Source organism: Phyllostomus hastatus, unplaced genomic scaffold (assembly GCF_019186645.2).
Source record: "Phyllostomus hastatus isolate PE091 unplaced genomic scaffold, TTU_PhHast_1.1 phas_scaffold_78, whole genome shotgun sequence".
NCBI classification, from domain to species: Eukaryota; Metazoa; Chordata; class Mammalia; order Chiroptera; family Phyllostomidae; genus Phyllostomus; species Phyllostomus hastatus.
In genome coordinates, this window is record NW_025334041.1 from 107694097 (window position 1) to 107720183 (window position 26087).

The 26087-nt window shown below is 37.3% G+C and overlaps 1 protein-coding gene across 1 annotated transcript in view; it reads right to left on the bottom strand.

Annotated features, from left to right (window-relative positions):
- PLEKHH2 (pleckstrin homology, MyTH4 and FERM domain containing H2) overlaps nt 1–25801 on the bottom strand; it is a 98599-nt gene extending 72798 nt beyond the window's left edge. Inside the window, exons 1-4 of the mRNA XM_045828780.1 lie at nt 25676–25801; nt 19011–19140; nt 7802–7864; nt 812–961 (exon numbers count right to left, since the gene is read on the bottom strand). Coding sequence (XP_045684736.1) covers nt 812–961; nt 7802–7864; nt 19011–19133 — 336 coding nt within the window. The 5' untranslated portion in view covers nt 19134–19140; nt 25676–25801. The remainder of the gene's footprint in view (nt 1–811; nt 962–7801; nt 7865–19010; nt 19141–25675) is intronic.
- Nucleotides 25802–26087: the final 286 nt, after the last annotated feature.

Here is a 26087-nt window from a genome sequence, read left to right on the forward strand (position 1 = left end):
CCGGGTTAGAGAAAAAGAGTCTGAATCTCCTCTGGGGTGTGGCTTGTTTTCCCCACAAACACTAATGGTTTTTAAAGATCCAGGGAAAAAATGAAGATCCAAAAACCACTCGCTCACATTTACCAACCTTAAAATCTGGTTATGGTCACAAAACTACTGTGAATATGATTATGCTATAAACTACAGTGGGCGGGGACTAGGACTGGTGAAAGCCTGGCAACCACCGACCCGAGAAAACACTGATCCCTGGAGAAATAAAAACAATGCTGCAAGTAAACAATTTAACATATTTAACAGTGGCATAGTGGTCATATTTAAATGATGCTAAATAACTGTAATGCAATTTTTCATAATAAAATTTTAAATAAACTAAATACAATACTTAATCTCAATAAAGTGGTTCAAAAGTGTACATGTTACTAAGCAGCTGGATTGGCAAGAAAAATATTTAAAATATAATGTTCCATCAACATTTCCAACACTCTAGCAATCTAAAACGAAGATTTATTGGACACACTTTACAGACAGAAATGCCTGCTGGTAACCCAGTGTTTTCACCCTGAACACTGCACTCAAACTTGAGAGTCGGGAGCACTGTCACGTGCAGAGAGGGTCAGCGCCTCGGAATTACCCCAAATACTATTGGACTTTCACCCTTCACCCACAAATGTGATGCGATTCTGTGCATTGACCAACTGAGTAAGATTTTTGGCCGCAATTTAGGAGTTTAGGCTCTCCCCCTTTAATCTTGGTGGTGTGCATAAATGAATGCACAGATTTAGAACTGTGTGATGATCAAATTCCTCCTCACCTGCTCTTCCAGCTGCAGTTCCAAGCTTTGGATGATGTCATCTTTTTCCTGTATTAAGGTCTCCAGATCTTGACACTTTTTATATAACCTTGTCTCTGATTCACTGGTTTGAATATTAGCTGCTTTTAACTTCTCTTCCATAACTTGTACCTAAATTCAGAAGATAAACTATTAAGCTTAGGCACATACTTAATTTATCATAGTATTAAATTTAGAATTTTACTTTAACATTAAATAGGTTCCTAAAAGTTATCATCATAAAAGAAAACTATTGAACAGCACAGTTTAATATATATAGTAATTATAAAGTCTGAAGACTACTTTGCCAAGTGGTGTTAACTTTGAGGTACAAAAGGGTACATAAAAGATTTGAAGAATATGACTATATCACATAAAGTAATGTACTGTTCAGTAGAACAATAATAATAGGCAAAGCATTTCATAAGAATACAGCATCAGAAAGTTTCCAGCCCTAACTTTTTCATAATTTTAAACAAAGTGTGAATACAAAGTAAAGAAGGTGAATGGTGAGAGAAGGACTCAAATTGGATGACCTAGCATGATAACACATTTATGAGGGGGGCAATTAAACTTAGGTGAAAAAGAAACACATGTACAATGTACAATGTGGAAAGCAAAAAAGAAAACAAAACAACCTTAAACCCCACAGATGGAATCATAAAAAATCGTAAAAGTATGAGTGTCACCATACAGGTAGGAGAGCATGCCCAGTGGGGGTTTACTGAGTCACTAGTTTAGGAAACATTCAGTGAACACTGGCCATGGCCGGGCCTGTTCTGGGGCCTGGGGAGACATTAGGGAGTGAGACAGAACTAAAAGCTCTGCCTGCATTGAAATGAAATTCTACTGGGTAAGAGAGATCACAAGTATAATAAAGTTATAAAAATTATACAGTACTTTACACAAGATGATCAGGGCAACAGGGAAAAAACTAAAAAAAGATAAAAGGGTGTGTCTGAGGGGTGAAGTGGTGCCTCAAATTCAGTATCTAAGGTATACTGGCTCTGCTTGGATCTTCTGCAAAACACACATGGACATGAAATCTTAGAAGGGATGTGTGAGTGTTGATAGTGAGAAAGAAAATAAAGTACTGCGGACTGTTGACGATATTACGCACTCCAGGTAAGAAAGAATGCAATTTTTGCAAGGTTTCAGATTACAGGGCTAAAGAGGGAAAATATGAAAAAGTATTTGCAAAATTAAAATTATAGTTAGGATGAAAAACTTTCAACTATTAAAAACACCTCTGAAAATCACAAGGAGTCCTTACTTAATGTTTAAAAATACTTAACAGCTAGAAGGATGATGTTAAGGTTAGTTTGGTTTTGTTTTTTTTTAACTATGAATACAAGGTTTCATCTGTGGGTTCACTGTATAAACGTAAATTCAACTCAGCTGCCAGCAGTGTCCTGTTTAAATACCACCCACATGGCTGGAAAGAACAGGATGACAGCTGGTGGGGGGAGGTTAGGGGGTGGAAGGATTGAGCAAAAAGGAAAAAGGACTTGTGGACATGGACAGCAGTGTGGTGATTGCAGGGGGAGGGGGTTGTAAGGGAAAATGGTCATGGAAAAATATACAATAAAAATTTTAAAAATTTAAAATAATAAAAATGTATTTCACTATCCAAATGATAATTTTAAGTTACTGTAAGGTTTAGATTTTTAAACATCATGTAGCAAGCTTTCTGCAGAAAGTGTAGACCAACAGTCAAGGACAAAGGTCAGCCTTAGAGGTACTGCCATGAAAAAACAGCTGAAGCAGGACAAAGAGCTGGGCAGTAAACACCAAGGGAAATGTTAGGATGCTACAGCCAGTTCTGCACAGGGCAACTTGTAGCTGTAGAAGCAGAGAGCGAAGAGCGGAGACCAAGTCCGAAGTGGTATTTCTGTTCCAGGGATACAATAATGGATGATAAACCTAAAGGGGAGCAGAATATATATCTCCCCCAAATATGCCACTTTGGCATGTTGATCATTTGCATTAAAGTTACTTGAGAAACAGCCAGTACAAGAATACAGCATCAGAAAGCAGGACTTTGTCCCCCTCAAAGCAGGAAACAGCTCCCACATGAAAGGTGCCCTCCCTGTATTAGGAGGGTAGAGGCATCCTTATCACCAGACAGGAGGAATTTAAGGCCGAGAATGCTAGATAAACAAACCTTGTTACTGCTTCACTTGATTTAGTGAAGCCCACGCCCCTTTGCCTTGTCTATACTGCACAAGTTTATTGTTTCCCTGACAAAGGAAAATAAAAGGTATAAAAGCCGCCTGCTTTGTTCACTTCTAGGATTCTCATCTTTATGGGGCTCCCATACATAATTAAATTTGTTTTTCCTGATAATGTGTCTTATGTCTATTTGATTATTAGATTGCCCTGTCCGGTATGGCTCAGTTGGTTGAGCAGCGTGCCACAAAGCGAAAGGTCGCTGGTTGGACCCCCGGTCAGGGCACGTGCCTGGGGTACAGGTCAGTCCCCAGTTGGGGGCGTGCAAGAGGCAACCACTTGATGTTTCTCTCGAACATCAGTGTTTCTTTCTCTTTCTCCTTCCCTTCACCTCTCTTTAAAAATAAATAAATAGAATCTTAATTATGAGATCAACCAAAGAACCTACAAGAAAAAATTCTACCCCTATTAACCTCAAGAAAACCAAAAGTAACTGAATAAGAATAGAAATAAGTATGAACAGACCTACACCTACAGTCTCTTTTGATTAAGTCAGAGCAAGCCACCCTAGAGATGTTGGGCTGCCACACAAAACCATCCTATTATTGCTTAGGAAAGGTCTATGGTCCTGGGACACTCTGGCTTGGGAGTACTCTTCCTCCTTGAAAAACATGTTCATTTTGAAAGGTGTTCTTGTTTTATGAACGAATGCCACAGTCAGACTCCTTGGATGCATCTTTGTCATGTGCAACTCAATCATTCATCACCATCAAGGTCTCCTAGGGAGTTTAAATCAATCATCACTTCTTAAATAAACAACTTTCCTAAGCAAGGAAAATATTGGCAAACATGGCAAAGTCTCCTGGGGAAAGAGATCATGAAGTGGTTGCAGGCAACCTACTTGCCAACTGGTCCTGTTAGGACCAAGTTCCACAGGACTCATCAGCCTTTCTTGGTAATGAGTATGAACAAGATCTCCAGGAAAGGGAAGAGGCCTCCAGAAGAACCAAGCAGCCTTTTAAAATGTCTTACCACAAGGCCACAGCAAATAGCCTGGTTCTTTTTTGATTCATTTAACTACCTGGAGATTGACTGATAACAAACATATATGAATTCAAATTGGCTATTAAAGAGACTCTTGTAATTACCTATAAAAGGATATCCTCCAATGAGGAATCCTTTATGCTTTTAGGCTCTTTCTCCTCTATTTTCAGAAGATCTCCTCTCTCTCAACACACTCCTCAGCCATCTCTCCAAAGCATTTGCTGATTCTGAGGTTCCTGGGCTATTGTGCAGTAAAGGGTTCAGCAGACTTGGGGTGTTCACACCCTGCACATTCCAAAGAAAGGACTGACCCTTTATTGGCTACTGGGAAATAACCTCTGAGCCCTTAAAAATATGGTGATAAAACTGTCTTTACATACCTGAGATACTGGGCCACACCAGGTAGTTTATGCTAACAATTCAACTTTATGATGAGTGCCTTTTTTGTTCATTCACCTGAGGTCCCAGGCCATGCTGTAATCATTTTGGCTGCTGGAGGGGTTGGAGACTTGGTAGCTAAGGTCAATCAGATGTGCATTCTGTGCTGACAAGACTGACCCCCTTCCCCAGTAAAAATTCTGGACACCAAGGTTTGGATGAACTGGTTGGCCATATTTTGTATGTGTTCTCACACATCATTGGTGGGATCATCAAAAGCCTCCCTGTGTAACTCTGCTGTGACAGGGCAGCTGGAAGTTCATTCCTGGTTTCCCCTGAACTCTGCCCTATGTGCATTTTTCCTTTGCTAACTTTAATTTGCACCCTTTTACTGTAATAACCCATAACCATGAGTTTAACAGCTTTTCTGGGTTCTGTGGTGAATCATCAAACCTGAGGGTAGTCTTAAGGACTCCGATGCAACTCCATATGGAATTTTCCATTTTCATGCCCACACTGGAAAAAGCAGGAGCTGTAAATATTGTTTCCATTGTAATTACCTTACTGATATTTCCTTCTTTCCATTTCTAACCTTATCCCCTCACACACACTACAGGTAATTAAGATGTGACTATATTTTTGAGTGGGGGCTGAAAGTTTCTGTTTCTCTACGTACACCGCAATGACAAGACAAACATGCCTGACCATCCCAAAACAGAATAAAGACAGGAATTTTAAGAGTATCTGGACTCCCAGACCTTTTGCAGTTATTTAAAATTTATTGCAAATTAATTAATCATTCTCATCACATCTTAAACACAATTATTTTGGCATAGTGCTCTATATTTTATGCAGTCAGGCCAGAACTATTCTCACTGAAGGTGAAAAGAAAGGAACAGCTCTGGATAAAGTAGGTTTCCATGTAATGAAATAAATCATTACAAGGTCCTGGAGATTAGGATGACTGAGTAGCAACCATTTATTAAGAACCAAAAATGACGAATACTAAGAACCAACTTTACAGAAAGGCAGATTAGCCCACATAGTAGAATAGTCAAAGAGAATTGTAAACCCAGCTTCTACCAGGTCTGAATCAAACACAGGCAAGTGCATAAACCCAGGAGGACGGAAGGAAAACACAAACTTCTTCAGGGGAAATTATCTACCACTCTTTGCTGAGCATAGAACGGTGTGGCACAGTGGAGTACACACATAATCAGTCACTTGAGAATGAATCCTGTGCACCAGTGTCTTCCGAGGGTGCCATTGGCTGCTTTTGTCTCTGGGATACTCATGAGTAGTACCAGGTTGATTTGCACACACTGCTTTCAAAAGTTGTGAATAACAAACACGTACTATAACATTAAGTGTAAAGAGTGCTAAGATTTCTCTAGAAAAATGGGTGATTTTTTTCACAGCCAACTTATTTAATGGTTGTGTAGGTGATGCCATTCACGAGTAAACCAGAAGAAAAATGTTCAAAGCTAAAAAGTGTAGCACCGAGCCGGTTTCAGCTGATTCCTGCTTATAGTGGTGAAACATTCCTTTTTGGTTAATAAAAATACAGTTTAAGTCTTAGGATATGGCTCAATGACAAAGGACAAGCTGAATTTAAGCAACATAAACAGTAGATAGGCCACAGTCCCATGGAAACTGTTAAAGAGAGCACAGGATTCAGTTACCCTAACTTAATAATATTTACTTAATCTTGTGAAGGCCAAGAAAAGTTGCTATGATTGGTGCATGAGAATTCATCTGCTCTGTTTATGTTTCCTGTTAACTTGCAGATTCATTATGAAGTATTTAAGAAAAGAAATTCCTTTGGAAGCAGAAAAAATAGGGACTGCAGAAATTTAAAGTGTTGTGACAAAAAGAAATTATCTACAGATTGTAATAAATTATATAGAAACCGGGAGATTTGCCATCTCACTCTTTTGGGGGCGGGGGTTGATTTAATTAGGGGAGTGTGGCTAAAATAACCAATCGTGGTATTTTAGTGATTAAAAACGTAATGCAAAGAACTAAACAACTTTGCGCCTGGTATCCTCAAAGGACAACTTCAAATAAAAAAGTGACATTTTCTAATTTCACTGTTAGTTATTGGCTTTGTAGCCAATCATTACATAGAAGTGAAAGTATTACTATTTGACTCAATCAGCTGAAGACTATTAAAAAACCAAGCACAGCACAAATCCTTCCCATTACTACTAGGACTTCTACCAATACCTAAATTTGAGGTTTTAAAGAATTATTGGTAGTTTTTTGATGTAACGATAGTACTATAGTTAAGATTCTTAAGTCTTTATTTTTGGATTAGTTGCTGACATACTCCTGAGTGAAATGATATGATGTCAGGGTGTGTTTCAGAACAACCCGGTGTGGAAGTGAGGAGGTGTAAACTAACCGTGAGGTCACTAACTGTTGAGGTTGGGGTTGAGTGTTCCTTTCACTGTATTCTCTACTCTTGCAGTGGTTGAAATTTGACATAATAAAGTTTTAAGATTTCTTTTCAAGTCTAATCCACTTAAGAACATTAAGGACTGGGTTAGTCTGGGTTTCTTCAGAAATTTGTCAGGCCATTAAAAAACCCTACTGTGGAAAATTAAATCTTTTAGGTGAAAACAAGAAAACAAGATTTGATAGTACTGTAATCAAATCAAAGAAAGATGACAAGAGCAAGGATAAAAAACTTAATGTAAACTTCTTGGAGGAAAAATAACTTTGAAACTCTTGACTGACTCTGACAGAGACCTTTTCATAAAATGTGAAGTTACGGGTATAAGATCACTGGACCAAGGTTAAGGCTGGTAGCGTCACCCCCACCACTCACTTCACGACTGGCACGGCCCAGAAGGGCCGTGTGACTGAGCGAACGCTCGACTCATCTCCCCATACCTAGTAACATATGAAGTATACGTTTTTCCTAATATAATTCTGTATGAGTAGTATACATGTATATTCTTTGTAATAATTATTAATTGTTGTTTAATACTTCATGGAATAGATACAGCTCACTTATTTATTCTTCTAGAATATGACATTCATATTATTTCCAGCTCTCATTACTGTAAATAAAGCTGCTATGAATATTATGTATATACAAAACTTCATTATGGCTAGGAGTACCAAAAACCCCATATGAGGTTTTCTCAAAAGTAAGATAAAACTTCCTAACAGAAGGATGTTTATCCTTTTGAAAACTTGTTAAGTGGCAAAAGAAAGCTAGATTCTCCTTGTCTCTATGGATCCAGTTCATGAACGGTCAACATGACAAGACGTAGGGGATGGCAGAAGATTATTTTGAGGATTGTTCTGGGAAAACCAATGTTGATACTGCTAGAGGCAGAAAAACACATTTTTTAAACTAAAATTATATCACACCTGTTGAAAAGCTTTTTCTGCTTGACGTTCAGCATCAATAACTTGTCTCTCAAGCTGTTGCATCTGTAAAGAAAAACAGAAAAACACATGAAAACTCACTATTTCCCTTTTGAAAGAGATTTAGAAATCTCACAATATCATCCATTTCTTTAGGAGTATTTAAAGGAGTTCAATGGATATGAATTATGTACAATTTATCACATTAAAGGCTCTTTCAGCACATATTTAAAAACTGATAAAAAAAATACCAAAGATTTGATACTTTTAATACAATGTAGTATATAGCACATGAGTATTCACCAATACAATTTTCTTCATTAGATCATAAATTACAAATTACTGGTCAACACGTAGTAAAAACAATAAATTCATTTTAAGAGAACAGTAAAACCTCAAATGTCATACTTTTTTTGTCAATCAGAAAGTCACAGTCAGAAAGTGCTGCATTCTCATAAGCTGTATTTATACTGTATCGTCATTGGAGAAAACACAAAGGAGCATTACTGGGCTGTTCTGAGACTTGGACCAACACTGGAACAAAGAGGAGCCCTACAGTACTAAGAGTGATTAGTTTGCTTAATATTTTTAAAAAAATAACATGGATATTACAATTATATCTTTGAAAAGTACTGCAACAGCTGCAACTGGTTCTTCCTTGCACATTACACTGTACTTGATGTCGTTGAAAATTTAAAGTAGCTTCTGTTTCCTAGAGATGCATCACAAACTTACCGGGCGAAAATGTCTGGCAGCCTTCATTACATAACTATGGAAGGAGGAATTGTCTTCAGTATAGAGTCTATGAAAAGACTTAGCTTTCCTGAGAAATCTAAAAAGTGTGCAGGTCTAAGTGATCTGGAAGTTATCTGAAGACATGCAGGTGGCAGTCTGCCTGAAATATTCAGGAGTTCTCTAAGAAATACAGAGGATTCCAAAGAAAGAGCCGTATTTAACACGCAACCAATTGCTAGTTCAAGACACAACATCAAATAATGCTCAGCAAGTAGTAGAAGGCAGCTGTTCAGTTATGGCAAGTACTTTTAATGGGCTGACTCCAAAAAGATGATAGTAATAATGCATGGTATGTACCAGATAAGGGCATTTGAACATTATTTCAACACCACACTGGCTTTCTTGCCTCCAAGTGGCTCAGGAAATGAGGGCTGGGGAGTACATAGGACAGTGCTCTCCAAGAGCACTTGCAATGTGGATAGTCCAAAATGAGATATGGTGTAAGTGTAAAATACACATCAGTAATACATACATTGTTTGAAAACCTAATACAAAGTATAAAATATCTCAGTAATTTTTTATACTGAGTCATACTGAAATGATATTTTGGATTTGTTGCATTAAATAGAACATAATATAAAATTACTTTCATATGTTTCTTTGTATTATTTTGTTTATTAAAAACATACATAGATGGATGAAATAATGTGTTTGGGATTTGCTTCAATATAACATAGGAAGGGAGAGTGGGTCAGGGTACAGATGAAATAGGATTTGTCCTGAGTTAATAATCATTAAACCTGGGTACATGACGGTCCATTATAATATTCTGCTACTTGTGTACGTTTGAAAACTTCTCTAATAAAAGCTCTAAATATACATAAAATAGGTAAATAACATTAAAAGATACATAAATGATATGTAGTATGATAAATAATGTACATATATATGTGCTAATTAGGAGGCCATTAGTGACCTTCGTGAGGTCAGCCGCAGAGTGGGGAAGCAAGGACATATGCTGGAATGCCAGGCTTCGTGAGTTAAAGTAACTAGTCGGGGTTCAAGAGCCACCGAAGTTGGGCGCCATCAATTCCTTCCCCCGCCGCTGTGCACACACCACTTCTCCCACCGACAGGTGAGGCCCATTGCCCTTTGTGACTTGTCTTGACCCACGGAATGCAGTGAAAGTGATGCAGTGACATTCTGAGTCTTGCCTTTAAGACTTATTTATATTTACAATGTATTTGTATTTTTTATTTCAATGAAAACACCTCTATATGATGAATTAAGTCTGCTACTATGGCAAAGCCATGGCAGCCTGAGGAGTTTAGGGTGGAATTATTCTCCAGAGTGAAAGAACTCCAGTTGTGTTAATCATCCTACCCAAAATGTGTGTTTATCAAACCCTATCCCAACCCATCTCACACCCCCTCAGGCTTTCAAATTAGGTCGTTTTACGGTAATGTAGGAAAAACCACTAGTTCTCTCTACAGGACAAGATGGGACAACAGAAATCTTTCTGGTTGTCTAACATTTTTCTGGTTGTGTAAAATGGACTTATACAACATTTAGTAACTTCTACTATCCATCAAAGCTGAATAATTACCTAAATTTCAAGAGCTTGATTTAGTTTAAATTCTAGAAAGTGTCCAGTCCCTGCTTTTGATGCTCAGCTCTCCACTGCTATCAGCTTCCCATTCTTTCCCTCACCAAACCCCCACCACAATGCTGCCCTATACAGAGATATTTTTTTATAATTATCACCACCTCCAAAAGTTTCTTTGCCACGTCCAGTTTCTATTATTACAATATAAAGAATTTATGCTTGCCTGTTTTTTAAAAAAGAGTTAGGGATAACCACTTAACAGAAATTGTTTAGCTTCTAAAGCATCAGAGGGGTGGAGGGTTGCATGGAAGGGGATAAATAAAGAAAGTTGTAACAACATGATATATAAAAACTATACATTTATTATGATTTCAGACATAAAGAGATTATCTCATTAGTTAAGTAAATAAATAAATCTAGCTAAATATTATTTAAAAGAGCATATTTGAAAAATGTCATTAAAAGGTTGAAAGTGAAAGGATAGAAAAATATACCAAGCAAAGAGTAACTAAAAGCAATATCAAAATCAGACAAAAAAAGACCTTAACACCAAAGTTTTACTAACAATAAAGAGTGTCAATAATTATAAATGAGGCAATTCAAGAAGATATAACAATCCTGATCCCGAATACACCTAACTTCAAAGTATGTAACCCAGAAGGTTAGATTCATTTTTGATATACTTTCAAAACTCAAAATAAATTGTTATTTTATTTAGATAGTGATTTCCATGGTTAACATCCTATTAAGAAGATTTCCCTTCAAAAGACTGAATAAATCCATTTACTTCACAATTTGATTTGCTTTTTCTGTGTTTTATTTATCAAAGCCATAAATATACATAGAGTACCAATTAGTCCCATAAGATTTACTAACAAAAATAATTGCACTCTTTTAGCAAATTTTAATATTTACTTTCATGTAGTTTCTATGTTTCTTTTTATTATTTTATTTATAAGTAAGTAAACTTAAGTAAACTTTCATGTAAGCAACAGAAAATGCTTCTTTTCTGTTGACTTGTTTAGTTTAGTTATCTCTAGCTTCCTTTATGGAGAATGGGGATTCAGGTCTGTGATTGTCTCGCCATCAATGCAGGCACACTCCCATTCTCCCAACATGTTTGTGTCTTCCCTTCGGTTTATCACTATTCTGGATTAATGTTCTTGTGACTAGGTAAGACATTCATGCAGTAAACTACAGTGACTTTTTCCTTTGCTACTTAACTTTTCTCCCTAATGTTAAAGGTCTTGTTCTTTTATTTATTTAGCTTTCTATGAACTTATCAACAAATCCTCTCCAAATCCCCACCACTGTTTAAATCACCTCTGAGAATGTTCATTCACATCTGATTTTCCACCAGTTTCATCTTCTTCAAACTCCCACAGCCTCTGACCTGCACCAATATGACTGGTTCCCCTCTGTGCCTGGCACAGCTGTCTCAGTGGGGAGGCCCCTCACCTTTCTCCTACATTAGACCTCCTGTTTCTTATATCCTGTGCTTTCCCCTTTCTTGGTTTACTTCCTGTTTTTTAATGGAGCACATCCTTCTCGAGAGTCCTCAGAAAGGTTACCTGGGATCTTGCAAGTCTTAAAAATTCATCCTAATTTCTAGTCCTTTATATGGACCTGTTTATTTTCTTCTGAAAGTCTGGAGAATCTTTTCTGTGGTTTATATATTCTGAATTTTATGATGAGACCCTTGAGGGGAAACTATTTTTATGCTGTACTAGGTAGTTGGTAGCCCCTTTCAATCTGGAATGCTTGTGTATTGTTTCATCAGTTTTCTCCCCTCCGGGTCTCCTATTATTCAGATCTTGGACATACTGGACTAGTCCTCTAAATTTCTCTACTTTCCTCTCTTGTCTTCCATCTCTTTAACATTTTTCTCTGCTTCCCAGGAAATTACCTTAAGGTTATATTGCAAACTTTCTATTAAATTTGCTATTTCTTCTAGTATGTTGTTTTTAAATTTTTCGAGAGTTTTTTTTATTTATTCTCTGAATATTATTTGTTTCATGGGTGCAATATCTTTTCTCTCTGGGAATATTAAAAATGGAATTTTGCTTGTTTTGTTTCTTTTTTCCCTGTACAGGCAATATTTTTTTTTCTGATTGTTCTCTATTGTTCATATAAGAGATTTTCTTTACACGTCTGGTGATTCATGAGATGACTACTTATGTTCAACGGTAAGAGACTAAACAGCTTTAGCACATATAAGGGGCTTGTTGACCATGAACTGTGTGTAACATTAAGTAATCTGACTAGACTTTGGTTGGCAAACCACTGATGTGAGCATTATTACCTCTTTTCTCCTGGGCCAGAAAGATTCCCCAAAGACTTTCAATCTCTTCCTGTAGGATAAATGTTTGGCTACTAGCATTTTAGGAGCCATGTGGGAGAAGAAAGTTGGGGAGAGGCATAAGCTCACCATTAAATATGCATCTATTCACTTAATCCCTTCGTTTTTTGGTAGAGTAAAAGAAACCACACCCTAGAATAAGGACTAGAGGGCCCCTAGCTTCTCCTCCTGGGAACTAACTGCCCTGTAGATCCCGGTAAAGACCTAGAGGGAGGAAGAAGGTGTGGACCCCACAATAACAGGTATCAGTGGGAAATATGAGTCAACTAATTCCCTGAAACCTTCTCCCTCATCCTCATGTGCTGAATGTCCAGCAGCTGAGCATTTACTTTCTGTTAAAAGTTGAAACATTCTTCTCTTGTGAAACTGAGTAAACTGTTTGGAGGGCATCAGTCCAACAACTGGGGCACTTATGGGCTCATGGTGTAGGAAGTGGTCTCCTACCCACTCACCCTTTAAAACCGAGATTGACAGTTGACCAGCCCTGAGTATTTATACACAATTACCAGTCAACTTTTCAGATGTCCCATGCTTAAATGTAAGTGGGCTACCAAAGAGCATCAGATGTTTTGAGAAAAACTTCCAATTTGAAAAAAAATAACAAAAATAAAAATAGGAAAGTAATCGGAGGAAAGAAAGCTAAATCGGGAAACAGAAGAGAACTTTAAAAAAATTCAAATTAGTGTTTAGGAACCAGGAACTTTCAACTATATGATTTTCCAGCCCCACCATAGGCAGAATTTGTTATTCTCAAAGGCTAGGAAACTGATGCTCAGCAGGAGCATGCCTCACGCTCCCGCCCGGTGGCATTGCTGGGACTCTGGGTGATCATGTTCTGCTTCCACAGTGCTCTTTCCGTTGACCCACAGCGGCTTTGGTGTTTATAAACTCCACACCCAATGTATACTTACACGAAACCATATGAAAATCAGCCCTAGATATAGTAAACCACAAAATTCTTAGATGTAAAGCATTTGTCTTTATTTCTGTCATTTGGATGCTATTCTTTCAGCCTAGGAATGTTTTACTGGTAACTTAAAATCATATTAACATTCATAATAGGAGCTGTCTGTTCTCAAGGAACCTGTTACAGAAGGAAACACAGGGACAGAGGTAGAACCACGAGAGACTAAATTTGAAATTTGAGATGCTAACAGAATTCTACCACTGAATAGCAAATAAGCTAAGCAATTTATCCCCAGATTTTGAGCGTATTTATTTAGTCACACAACAATGGTTAAGACAGGAGTAATGAATACCACATAACAAAAATCCAGTAAATGTAATATAAACTTTGATAAGAGAAATCAATTACGTTTTAACAGTCTATATTCTTGATCGTAAATACTGAACGGGTCACATTACATAAGTGGAAATACACATTTAAGTATCTCCAGTGAAGTTTAGAATACTTTAAAATCAGTTTAAACATAAAAATAGTATGAAAGGCAATACTTCAATTTGGAGTGATTGTTTTTATAATCATTCAAGCTGGGAAATAACTTTGCAAAACAGTTAAAATAAAGCAATGTACGAAATATTCATGTAAGTTTTTCCTTTTGTAATGCAAACCATCACGTAAAGCTTGGGCCAATTCCACAACTAACCCATACTAAGTCACTAAAAGAAACTTGGATGACCTGCTGCCCATACCAAGCACTGGACAAAAATAAGTATATCATGAACTGGCCACTTAATACAATAACAAAATGAAGTAGCAAAATCTAAACCTACTGCTTTGATTACTGCAGGTGTTCTCTGCAGCCAGAGTGAACACAGCAGCAAACGGCACAGGAAAATCCGCCCCTGATCTTGGATCGTAATGCCGCCACGCTTAATGCTTAGTGTTCCAAGTATTGTAGACTGGCTACGTTACACGGAATACGCAGAACTTTTATACATACTACAGCAGACAGCAATTCCCCAAGTATCTCTCTTCCTGACTTTTTCCCATAGGACCCATGAAACAAAAGACTCTATCACCATTTTGTAATAATAAGTATCTGCAGTCAGTAGCCCCCAAAATGACATTTAAATTAGCCTGTAAAGTCTTATTGTTAGAATACATATAATTTCTGTTAGGCACTGTGAAATACTAGGTGAGGCAACAGACAGACTGAAGGAATGTGGAATTTAAATAGGGTAATCGTGGTTACAGGAAAAGCAAATATCGTGCTGTCCAAGGACTCCTCCTGTCTAGGGGAGGATTCCAGACCACCTCCGGGGAATCACATTCGCAAAAGGAAGGTCAAGAGACCAGAAACCTCAGACAGTCATGCTGTACCAGGTAAAGGCAGCATTAGGTGATTCAGACATACAGAAAAACTGCATATTTTTCACTCTTTTCCTGTCACAGAAAATCTAACCCATAGGGAATAACATTCCCTTCAACTTAAAATGAAGCTTTTCCTTTTCCTTCCCTGATTGAGAAAAGTAATAATACTGTAAAGTAGGAAAACTACTTACATCTCAGCTTCCCTGAAGAGTTTATATTTGGCATACTAGAGATATTTCCAACACCATTCCTTAAATTCCTCTAAAGACCTCTCCCACTTACAGCAGCATTTGCCCAAGACTTCAATAAGGCCTTTTTCTTCAAAAACTTCAATATTCCAAGTTACTTGGAAATTATGATGAAAAATGCAAGATAGTTCTTTTTTAAAAAAATTCCATGTATTCTCCTACTCCATACCCAAAGAACACAAGGTGTATATAATCAAAATATGCCTTTCATTATAAAAGTACTCTGAGATCCTCTCACACATCTCTCCTAAAAAATTCAGGAAGATATTTCTTATTAATCAGTAATTACATTTGTTTATGTCATCCCCTTGCACACTTAACCAGTATATTCACTTAGAAAGCTATGGGAAAATAACAATGAGTTATTTCTACATGCTAGGCACTTCATTAACTGTATCACAAGAAAGTGTGAAAGAACTAAGGTTTAATGCCAGCTCTGCAATTTTTAGCTGTGTGATATCAGGCACACTATTCAAATACTCTCAGTCTTAATGTCACTATACTTAGATTGGGAATAATAACAGTTACTCATAAGGTTACTCTGGGGTTTAAACTAGTTAACAGTCATACTAATTGCTTAGGAACCCTAGTTAGCACCTAGTGTTAGATGACTATAGCCAGTGCCAATAGAACAGAACTGAGAACCAAAACTACTGCAGAAAAGAAAACCTGGCTACAATTCTTGGCCAAGAGCTAAACAGTCAAATTAGTATTCTTTCAAGAACCTTCAGCCTAGGGCTGACATACTTTTGGAGGGAAGGTTTCAGAGAACTATTAGGGGAAAAGCTACAGGGCAGATTGGTCCTAACATAAATCCAGTGGGTATGAATGGGACCAGACTGACCTGTGGAATGCAGTAGTTGACTCAAGTTGGCATGTAGAAGCAATGCAATAGGGTTTGCTTTGAAAAAAATGCAATGTTATAAATTGTTATTACTACATACATACACACATCCTAACACACACATACCTGCCCCCAAGCAGAGATGGATTTATATGTCGTTGCATGGCTGAATAGCAGAAGACAGAATAGATGAGTGGGTAAATATATTGGAGAAAACAAGGAATGTGGTAATAAAACTAGACGAGAGAGGCCATATAGGGTGATGGGTAAGCATTCAGGCTCTAAAAGCAGAATGCCTGGTTTTAAATCTTGGCTCCATCACTTACTTTTTGGCACAAACTCAGACAAGCTAAATAACTGCTATGTGCCAAAGTTTCCCACTATGTAAATATGAATTATATTAGTACCTGACTGAAGGGGTTGTTGTAAGGACTGAAAGGTTAATTTACATAAAGCACTTAGAAAATTGCCTGCACGGAGTAAGCATCAGTTTCCTAGTCTGTAAAATGGAAACAATAAAATGTATTACTTCACAGGTTGTTAGAAGAATTAAATAAATTATATCTATATAAAGTGCTGAGCACATAATAAATCAATACTTGGTATTTTTGTTAAAACATGGATGGGTACCAAAAGTCATTTTCAATCCAGAGAAAAGTATTTCATAATGGAATATAACAGAAAATATTGTGAAAAATGTTATTCTCATTTTGGTGTTGAATCTATTTACTGGAAAATCATGAGTAACTTGGCATACTTATCCACTTTCCACTGTATGAAGCACATGTGAGTAATTCCATCTCTTAGATCTGGCAAAAGATTTAAGTCACAGACACGAAATACAAAAGACCAAAAAGAAAAAAAAAAGAGGAAGAAAAAGAAACCACAACTAAAACAGAAATTTTGAAACACTATTCCTCTCAAAATTGTTTCACTAACAAAAAAAATCTAGTAACATAAATACATCATCGAAAAGCTATTTATAATTTTACCTGTAGAGAAAAATGATGCGAAGTTTAAAAAAATGGGCACTCAAAAATTTTTGTTGCAACAAGCCTGCTAAAGAACAAATATTGCCACCAAATTCAGAATTTAAAGGTCTATTAATTGGAAACCACACAAGCATAACTAATGTTTAGTCCATAAAGAAACCAGGAGAGTATAGAAGTCAAGGGAACCAAGAGAATTTCGAGCAGGCTGTGGCCCACAGTGCGCCCACTGCTTGAGAGGCGAAGGCAACATCTGGAAGGCAACAAGGATAAAATTGGCAATCTTGACAAAATCATTATATGGGGTGGTTAGCAGTGTGGAAAGTCCAGATAAAACACAGTATATCCCGGGAAATGATCTTTATAGAGAGAAGAGCAAAAACAAAACATGCATCACTAACTTTGAGTTAGGATAAGCTTTCCCAGTTTGGAGAAACTCAAACTGGTATTTTTTTCAAGCTATAATTTAAATTCTAATAGCAAATTGAATCGGAGATTTATTCTACAAAGACTATTACTGGGTCACCCTCTGACTCAAACTGAATGAGATAACTTTAATCTTTCCATTTAAAAGACATTAAAGCACAAAAGTTTAAGATGACATATATGAAAGTTCAACCTGAATGATGTTATACTGGATTCTAGTGATGTAAATGTTATCATTAGAATGCCTCTGTACCAAAAGATTCTTAGCTAGCAATGAAAGGAAGATTTAAGGTTATCATTTTTAGAAATATGATAGCAAGGATTACACAGACTAGAGTTTAAGAAACCACCTGTAAATTCTTCTGACCAGTTTTGAATGACTATTATTATCATTTATCCATTCACCCAGACAGCATTGCCCAATAAAAATATACAATGTGAGTACATGCATAAATTTAAATTTTCCAGTACTCAAAAAAGTAGAGATAAATAAAATTATTTTCAATACCTTTATTTAACCCAATATCCAAATGAATATTATCATGTCAACATATAGCAATATGAAAATTAGTGCTGAGATATTTTACATTCTTTTTTTCGTACTAAATCTTTGAAGTCTGGTGTGTGTTTTACATTTGCAACACATCTTCACTTTCACCAGCCTTATTTCAAATGCTCAACAGCCACTTGTGGCTAGTGGCTGCCATACTGGACAGTGCAGATCTAGAACCCAAGTTCCCTGGAAATAGGAACAAGGGTTGTCTTGTTCACAATTGTAACTGTAGCATTAAGAGCAGTGTCTGTCACATAACCACCCCTCAATGGATGTTTGTTGAATGAATAAAAGAACAAATAAATGGTAAATGAATTTATCTATTGACTTCATACATATGCATGCCCCCAAAATTCTTGAGAATAAGACCATACATACTACACATGTCTTGCCCATGGGATGCAAGAAGTGTTTGTCAAATGAATTAAGATATGAATGAACAGACTATGAAGGCTGAAGGATAAGACACACAGAGATCCTCCCAAGCATGAAGTAATGGGTGGGGTGTTTTTACATCTTTGGAAATCAGACATAGTATATTAACATTATAACTTATGTTTATGTGTGTATAAATATGCTTGGGTTTAGATCTAAATGCATACATAAAAACATTAAAAGATAATAAAATAAAATTTTAATTAAATTATTAGAACTATTAAGAGAAGCATATAATTATATTCAGTTCAATTCTAGCTGAGATGATGGTTTAGTAATATATGGTTAGTCAGAATAAATTCCTAAATAATGGCATAGTTTCAAATATATTAATAGTATAAACACATTTTACTATCAATAGGGAATGTTCTTCTATAATAACTTTAAACCTGACTTTCTTAAACATTTAAGTAGATCAAAATTCTGTCATACTTCTCTTGTAAAACCAAATAAATTATAGCTTTTCTCTCTGGAATGAATGCACTCCACACTCATCAAATACACACAATGCCTACATATTCCACTAGCATTTGCAAAGAAATGCTTTTTGTCTTAATGTCCAATTTATTCTAAAACTGGCAAAAGACTATGCCAAATAGAGTTTCAAAGCCCTGACAGAAAGTTAAATTATATTCATTATATTTTAAATGTTTACCATCAAAATACTGAGATTACTTATTATAAATGCAAGAGGTTCTAAATAGCTGGTGTTTAATAATAAAGGTTAGGAAGAAAAGCTTACCTTCTCTGCTAGGAGCTCCCTTATCTTGCTTGCTTGAACTCTAAATTTCATGAGCTGGGACTCCAGAGCTACGCATCGTTCTTTCCAGTCTACTGGTCCTTCTGTCTCAGAAAGCTCTGCCATATTTCTTCTAGAAAAGAAACATTCAAATGGCATAATACCAATTAGCATTCAGGAAATTCATTAGATCGCCCAATGTACACATTCTAGTCACCATCTAAGGATATCTAGATACGAATTTTGTATTCAAGGAGAAATTCCAGAACTGGTAATAGCTCACCAAAAGGACTTACTTAGTGGGAGACGGTGAGCCAGGGTTGGAGGCCTCACTGTGCTCATTAACTTTCTACAAACCTAACCTTTCTATGTCACAGCATGTTCAGTCTAGAAAAACGGGGACATGATCATAGTACACAGTTCTTCTTCATGGGTATGTTATGAGGAAGAAATTAAATACTGCTGTTTTTAACAGCACTTTAAACAGTGTAATAGCACTATAAGCAGAGCACTATACTGATTTTAGCTCTGCCCAACAGATAAAAATTTTAAATCTATCAGCTCATAATTTTACCACATCTTTAAATCCACAGAATTATAATATAGATCATATATATTTACAGAATTGTTATATATGTTATACATCCATTGTTAGCATGATAGAATAACTTAAAGAAGCTTTATACCACTACTACAATTAAGGCTTGGATATATAATTATCACTTATCACCATCCTAAATTCATGCAAGTCCAGGTTGTTCTTCAAAGCAAAAATCCATTATTTAACTGGCAAAGAATTATAACCCTAGACAAGCTTACATAATTTTTATTTGGTGCAAGAAGAGAAAATGTGTAAATGTGAAATTTGGAATCACCTATTGTAAGTAAATAAATCTGGAATCGGTGTTTTCCATATTAACTTTCCTTTTGAAGGAGATTAGTCCCACACAAGCCATTTGATAAGATGTCTTGATATTTCTGAATTGGTCTTGCTATGAACTGATAAAATTTTCATTAGAAATGGATCTCCTGGAGGAGCCAAGCCCCATTCATGGGAAATATGTGACAGCAAAACTCTCAGAACCCAAGGCTAGTACTCTAGTTGAAGGTGTACTATTCCGTTCTTTTGCTTGACAAAAATATGTCTCCCTCACATACTAACAAAATTTATTTTCCCAATATTTAGTATAATATAACCCTAACCTATACCAGTTTTTAAATTCACAAAAGATTATTTTCCTGGCATAAATAGTGTTTTATGTTTCAATCAGTTTTCACTCAGTATTCAATACTTATATCACTCAAGTCCCTGGCCGGGTAGCTCAGTTGGTTAGAATACCATCCTAGTATGCCAAGGTTGTGAGTTCGATTTCCGATCAGGGCACATACAAGAAGCAACCAATGAATGCATAAATAAGTTAAACAACAAATATATGTGTGTGTGTCTCTCTCCCTTCTTCTCTCTCTAAAAATCAATGAATAAAAAATACTTACATCACTCAATAATTTAGAAATAAATATAAACAAAATTGTCTTTATTAAGAGCACCACAACACGTCAAAGCCTCTAGTTGCTCCTAAGTTCTCACCATAATTTAAGGGAAACTTATAATTGTAACGCTAAAAATCATTTTCTTTTCATTTCTTTTGTTTTTATAGAAGCCTCACCTCATTGTTTTCTGAGTTCTTTTCCTAATGATATTAGCCTTGTTAATGACCTTTTTCATTATCCACATTAGCATTTACTACCAAGGATGTAGGAGTAAGTAATGCAATCCATCAGTCACAAACTTTTTCTCCATTCTACCGCTACTTCATTTCTCTCATTAGCTTTAGAGTGGACAAGGGAAGAAAACATGGATGAAATATTACAAATAAAAAGCGGTCCTGCCTGGCTGGCAAAGCTCAGTGGATTGAGCGTGGGCTGCAAACCAAAGCATCGCAGGTTCAATTCCCAGCCAGGGCACATGCCTGGTTTGCAGGCCATGGCCCCCAGCAACCACACATTAATGTTTCTTTCTCTCTCTCTCTCTCTCTCTCTCTCTCTCTCTCTCCTTCCCTCCCTTCCCTCTCTAAAAATAAAATAAATAAATCTTTAAAAAAACAGTACTGAAATGGATATCCTTAAGTCTTGAACCACTTATATCATTGCACAGAAATGTAGGCACACTCTTCTAGAGCAACAAGAAGAATCTATTTCATGTTGGTTAATTTTTGCACTACATTTAAAATAATTTGTTTATCTTTTACTGTAAACTTACTACAGCTTTTAAAATAACACCAACATGTTTTTAACAAATTAAAATCAATCATTATAATTCACCATATGAATAGAATAAAACACAAAGACCACATAATCATTTTGATAGATGCAGAAAAACACTCAACAAAATTCAACAGCTTTTCATGATAAAAACATTTAACAAACTAGTTAATAGAAAGGAACTTCCTTAACCTGATAAAGAGCATCTACAAAAAGCCCTCAGCTAACATGGTCAATGACTGATCCACCTAAGATAAAAAATAAGACAAGGATGTCCGCCTTCGCCACTTTTAGTCATGGTTGTACTTGAGGTTCTATCCAGGGCAGGAAAATGAAATAGAAAGCATCCAGATTGGAAAGGAAAAACTAAAACTACCTCTATTTTCAAATCTCATGATCTTATACATAGAAAATTCTAAGGAATCAATAAAAAACTACTAGAACTACTTGAGCTCAGCAAAGTTTCAGGATACCAGATTAATCCAGGAAAAAATCCAAACACAAAATCAAGAATATATTCCATTTATAATAGCATCACAAAGAATTCAATACTGAGGAATAAATTTAACAATAAAAGTATAAGTCTTGTACTTTGAAAACTGCCAAACATTACTGAAAGAAATTTAAAGAGACCTAAATAAATGGAAGACATCACACATTCATAGATTGGAAGACTTACTACTGTGACGACATTAACACTTGCAAATGGATACACACATTCAATGCAATCCCTACCAAAATTCCAACTGCATTTTTTGCAGGAATTAACAAGCTGATCCTAAAATGCATATGGAAATTCGTGGGACTCAGAAAAGCCAAAACAATCTTGAAAAGCTAGAGGGCTCAAATGTTCCAATTTCTATAAATTTCTGAAGTTACTATAAAGCTACAGTAATCAAGATTATGTGGCACTGGCATAAAGATAGACATTGGATATCTGGAATAAAATTAAGAATACAGAATTAAAACTTCACATTCAGTTGATTTTTGACAAAAGTTCCAAGACCACTCAGTGGGGAAAGAATAGTTTTTTTAAAAAACAGCACTGTCAGCCCTGGCTGGTGTAGCTCAGTGGATTGAGAGTGGGCTGTGAACCAAAGTGTCACAGGTTCGATTCCCAGTCAGGGTACATGCCTGGGTTGCAGGCCATGGCCCCCAGAAACTGCACATTGATTGATGTTTCTCTCTCTCTTCCTCCCTCCCTTCCCTCTCTAAAAATAAATAAATGAAATCTTAAAAATATATATATAATGTCAACCACATTGTTTGGAAAAAAAAAACAGCACTCTCAAAACGAATCAAAGACCTAAATGTAAAAGCCTACACTCTAAACTTCTAGAAGAAAGCACACAAGTATTTGTGACCCTGGATAGAAAACAATTTCTTAGATATGATGTGTAAAGCATAAGTAATCAAAGAAAAATAGATAAATTGGACCTCAAACAAATTTTAAACTTTTGTGCTTCAAAGGACACCACGGAGAAAGTGAAAGAGAGCCCAAAGAACTGGAATACTTGCAAATCCTGCCTCTGATAAGGGGCCTGTATTCAGAATACATGAAGGGCTCTTACAACTCAGCAACAAAAACAACTAAAAAGTAGCCAAAGGGTCTAAATAGACATTTCTCTAAAGAATATATACAAATAAATGGTCAATAAACACTTGAAAAGATGTTTAACATCATTAGCTACAAAGGAAAATGCAAATCATAATCACAATAACATACTACAATGCACCAAATAGGATGGTTATAATAATAAAGAAGACATGTAATAACAGTGTTGGTGAGTATATAGAGAACTTGGAACTCTCACACAGTGCTACTGGGAACGTAAAAATGGAACAGCTCTTTGAAAAATAGTTTTAAAGGTTCCTCAAAAGTTTTAACATCAAGTTACCATATGACACAGCAACTCTAACGCTAAGTATATGAGCATTTAACTGTGAAAATTGAATATGTAACTCCACACCAAAACTTGTACACGAATGTTTATAGCAGCATTGTTCAAATAGCCAAAAGGTAGAAATAATCCAAATGTCCATCATCAGATGTACTTGGGCTACAATGGATGAATCTTGAAAACATTACCCTAAGTTCCAAGTGAAAGAAGCCAGACATAAAAGGCCCCATATGGTGTGATTCCATTTATATGAAACAGGTGAATCCTAAGAAACAGAAAATTGGTTGGTGGTTGCCAAGGACTGTGAAGAGGGTGCAATGGTGATCCATCTGGGGTTTCCATTTGGAGTGATAAAAATATTGTAGAATTACATGGTGCTAATGGTTGCACGACCTTGTGAAAATACTAAAAACCACTGAACTGTATACTTTAAAAGGGTAAATGTAATGGTTTGTGAATTATACCTAAATTTTTTAAAAGTATGTATTTACAAATGAGTAAAGAAAAGGTAAGAATTTAAGTGAATATTTATTAGGTTAACATTTACAAATTTAACAATCCATTGTTTGCAGTTATCCCTGTCAAAGACTGCATCATTGGCCCTGGCCAGGCAGCTCAGCTGGCTAGAGCATCGTCCGGATACGCCAAGGTTGTGGGTTCAATCTCCAGTCAGAGCACATATAAGAAGCAGCCAATGAATGCATAAATAAGTGGACCAACAAATCAAAACTTCTCTCTCCCACCCTTTCTCTCTCTCTAAAAAAAAAATCAGTCAATTAAAAAAATCTAAAAAAAAGAATTCCACCATTAACTCAAATAATTTAGAGATCATTCTTAACCTCAAATACAACAAAAATCAGACATATATCTTTCTAAGTACTTTGCTATGAAAATGACATAATATATAAATTCTAAGTTAAACATGCCTATTCATTTCTTTGGCTATCTTAATTACCTATTTTACAGTGAAGTAGCAGAACCTTAAAATATTACTGGCATTGAATGTCTACATTCCCTATTAATAGGATCATAATCTTTTAAAAAATTCAAAACTAGATTGGTTGGTTAATGATCTGCCCCGAGGTCTAGACGCCTGATTTCCTCATTTCACTCTGTAACTTCAGTTAGTATGAAGTAACTGCCATCATCTTGATGCATCATCTTGATGCATCTTGTTGATGCATCATCTTGAATAAGATTCTAATTTTGAACAATATCCACTATCCTTCTCCATTATCACTGATTTTATAGAACCAATTATATACCTTTGGGATCTACACCCACTTGTTAAATAAAAGTCATTACTAGGTTGAGTTTGAAAGTAATCTCTCTTCACTGCAGTGGACAGGAAAATGGCTTGGTTTTCCACATGCCCCCAGTGACTTTTGGAAATATTTACTGACACAAAATTAACTGTTTACAATTGTGGAGTGAAAGCTCTTTTTCTCTGAATCTTTGACTTCCTGTTTCTCTTCCAAATCCCAAAAGGGAAAGAAAAAGAAAAGAGTGAATTCATCTACTTAGGCTTACCCTGACGAAGTTCAGGGTAGCCACTCATATTCTTTAATTCTCTCCTTTTAGGCAACAGCTTAACTTGGCCAGGTAACTGTGTATTTTTGTTTTTGCCCCCTAAAGCAGAAAAGATGTCTTTCTTGACCACACAGAGACGTGCCTTGTTTAAGGACCCTTCCGACCACCACCCAGTCCCACTTGGGCAAAGCTTGTGCCCTTCCGTAGCACTGGTCAGAACAGCCCTGTTCCTCACCCCACAGCTCCTGGGGGACACACATCGCTGAGCGATCGAGGGTTGAGACGGGCATTTTCACAAAGAAAGTAGTGACCTGCAGGTAGCACAGCACCAGGAATTTTACAGCGCAAATGGTTTAAGTTCTATTTCCATTGTGTTTCGAACATCAAAATCTGTGGTTCAAACGCTCCGTCTTTTTTTATAAGTGGTGTAGTAACTTCAAGGCCAGGGCAGTTTCATGGTGGGTCACCTAAGGGCACTCTGATAATCCGGCAACAAAAAAGGGGTGCAGAAAAAGGTTCTCAAAGTTTTGAAAAGTTTCGTCCCCTAGATCACACCGGGACTCCCAGGAAGCCGAGGCCAAGCCGCAGCATCCCTAACTGCGTGGGGCACTCGGCCTGGAACGCGAGGCTCCCGGGTGCGCCCCTTGAGCGCCCCCTCCGCGCCACAAATCCGGGCCCCGTTTTTTCGAACAAAATGTCACGAGAGACTAGGGAGAAGGAGCCACTGGCCACCGCCCCCAAATGAGACCCTGGTCCTGGAGGCGGGTGGGAGGTGAAATCGGAAGGCTGCGGATGGAGGCGCGGAAGCGTGTCCTGCGCCAGCCCTTTCCATCCTTGGGGTCCCTGCCCGCCGGCTCCACCCATCGCCCCCATCCTCCGCCCAGGGAGACCCCCGGCACCGCGCTCTCTCAAGGGGGCGGTGATACTCCGGTATCCGAGGCACCGAAGTCGTCCCTTAGCCTCCCATCAGCCTACCTCTGCTACAGGTCCCTGTGGCTGCACCCGAAGTCTCAGCCGCGTCTGGTGCGGGGCTCCTGCGGCTCCCGGGGCTCCCCGGGCTCTCAGCCCGGGACCGCCTCACACCAAGCCGGGAGCAGGCGGGGGCAGGACACCGCCTTCTTCTGGGACTGTCCGCAGGAGTAGCCAATCGGAGGTCGCATCTCAGCGCTAACGTCACCTGGAGTTGTGGCTATAACTTTGACTCCTCCCAGTCCCTAGAGCTGGAGCGAGTTTTGTCCTGGAGCGTCTACCCCTAACGTTCGCGGCACCTGGAGGTCAGAGCCTGTTGTAGAGGCCAGCTCTTTCCAGAGTTCCTGCCTCGACTCCGCACCCACCTGTTTGACGCCCAGTCTGCAGCCTCTCCTGCCAATCCGTGTGTCACTTTCTT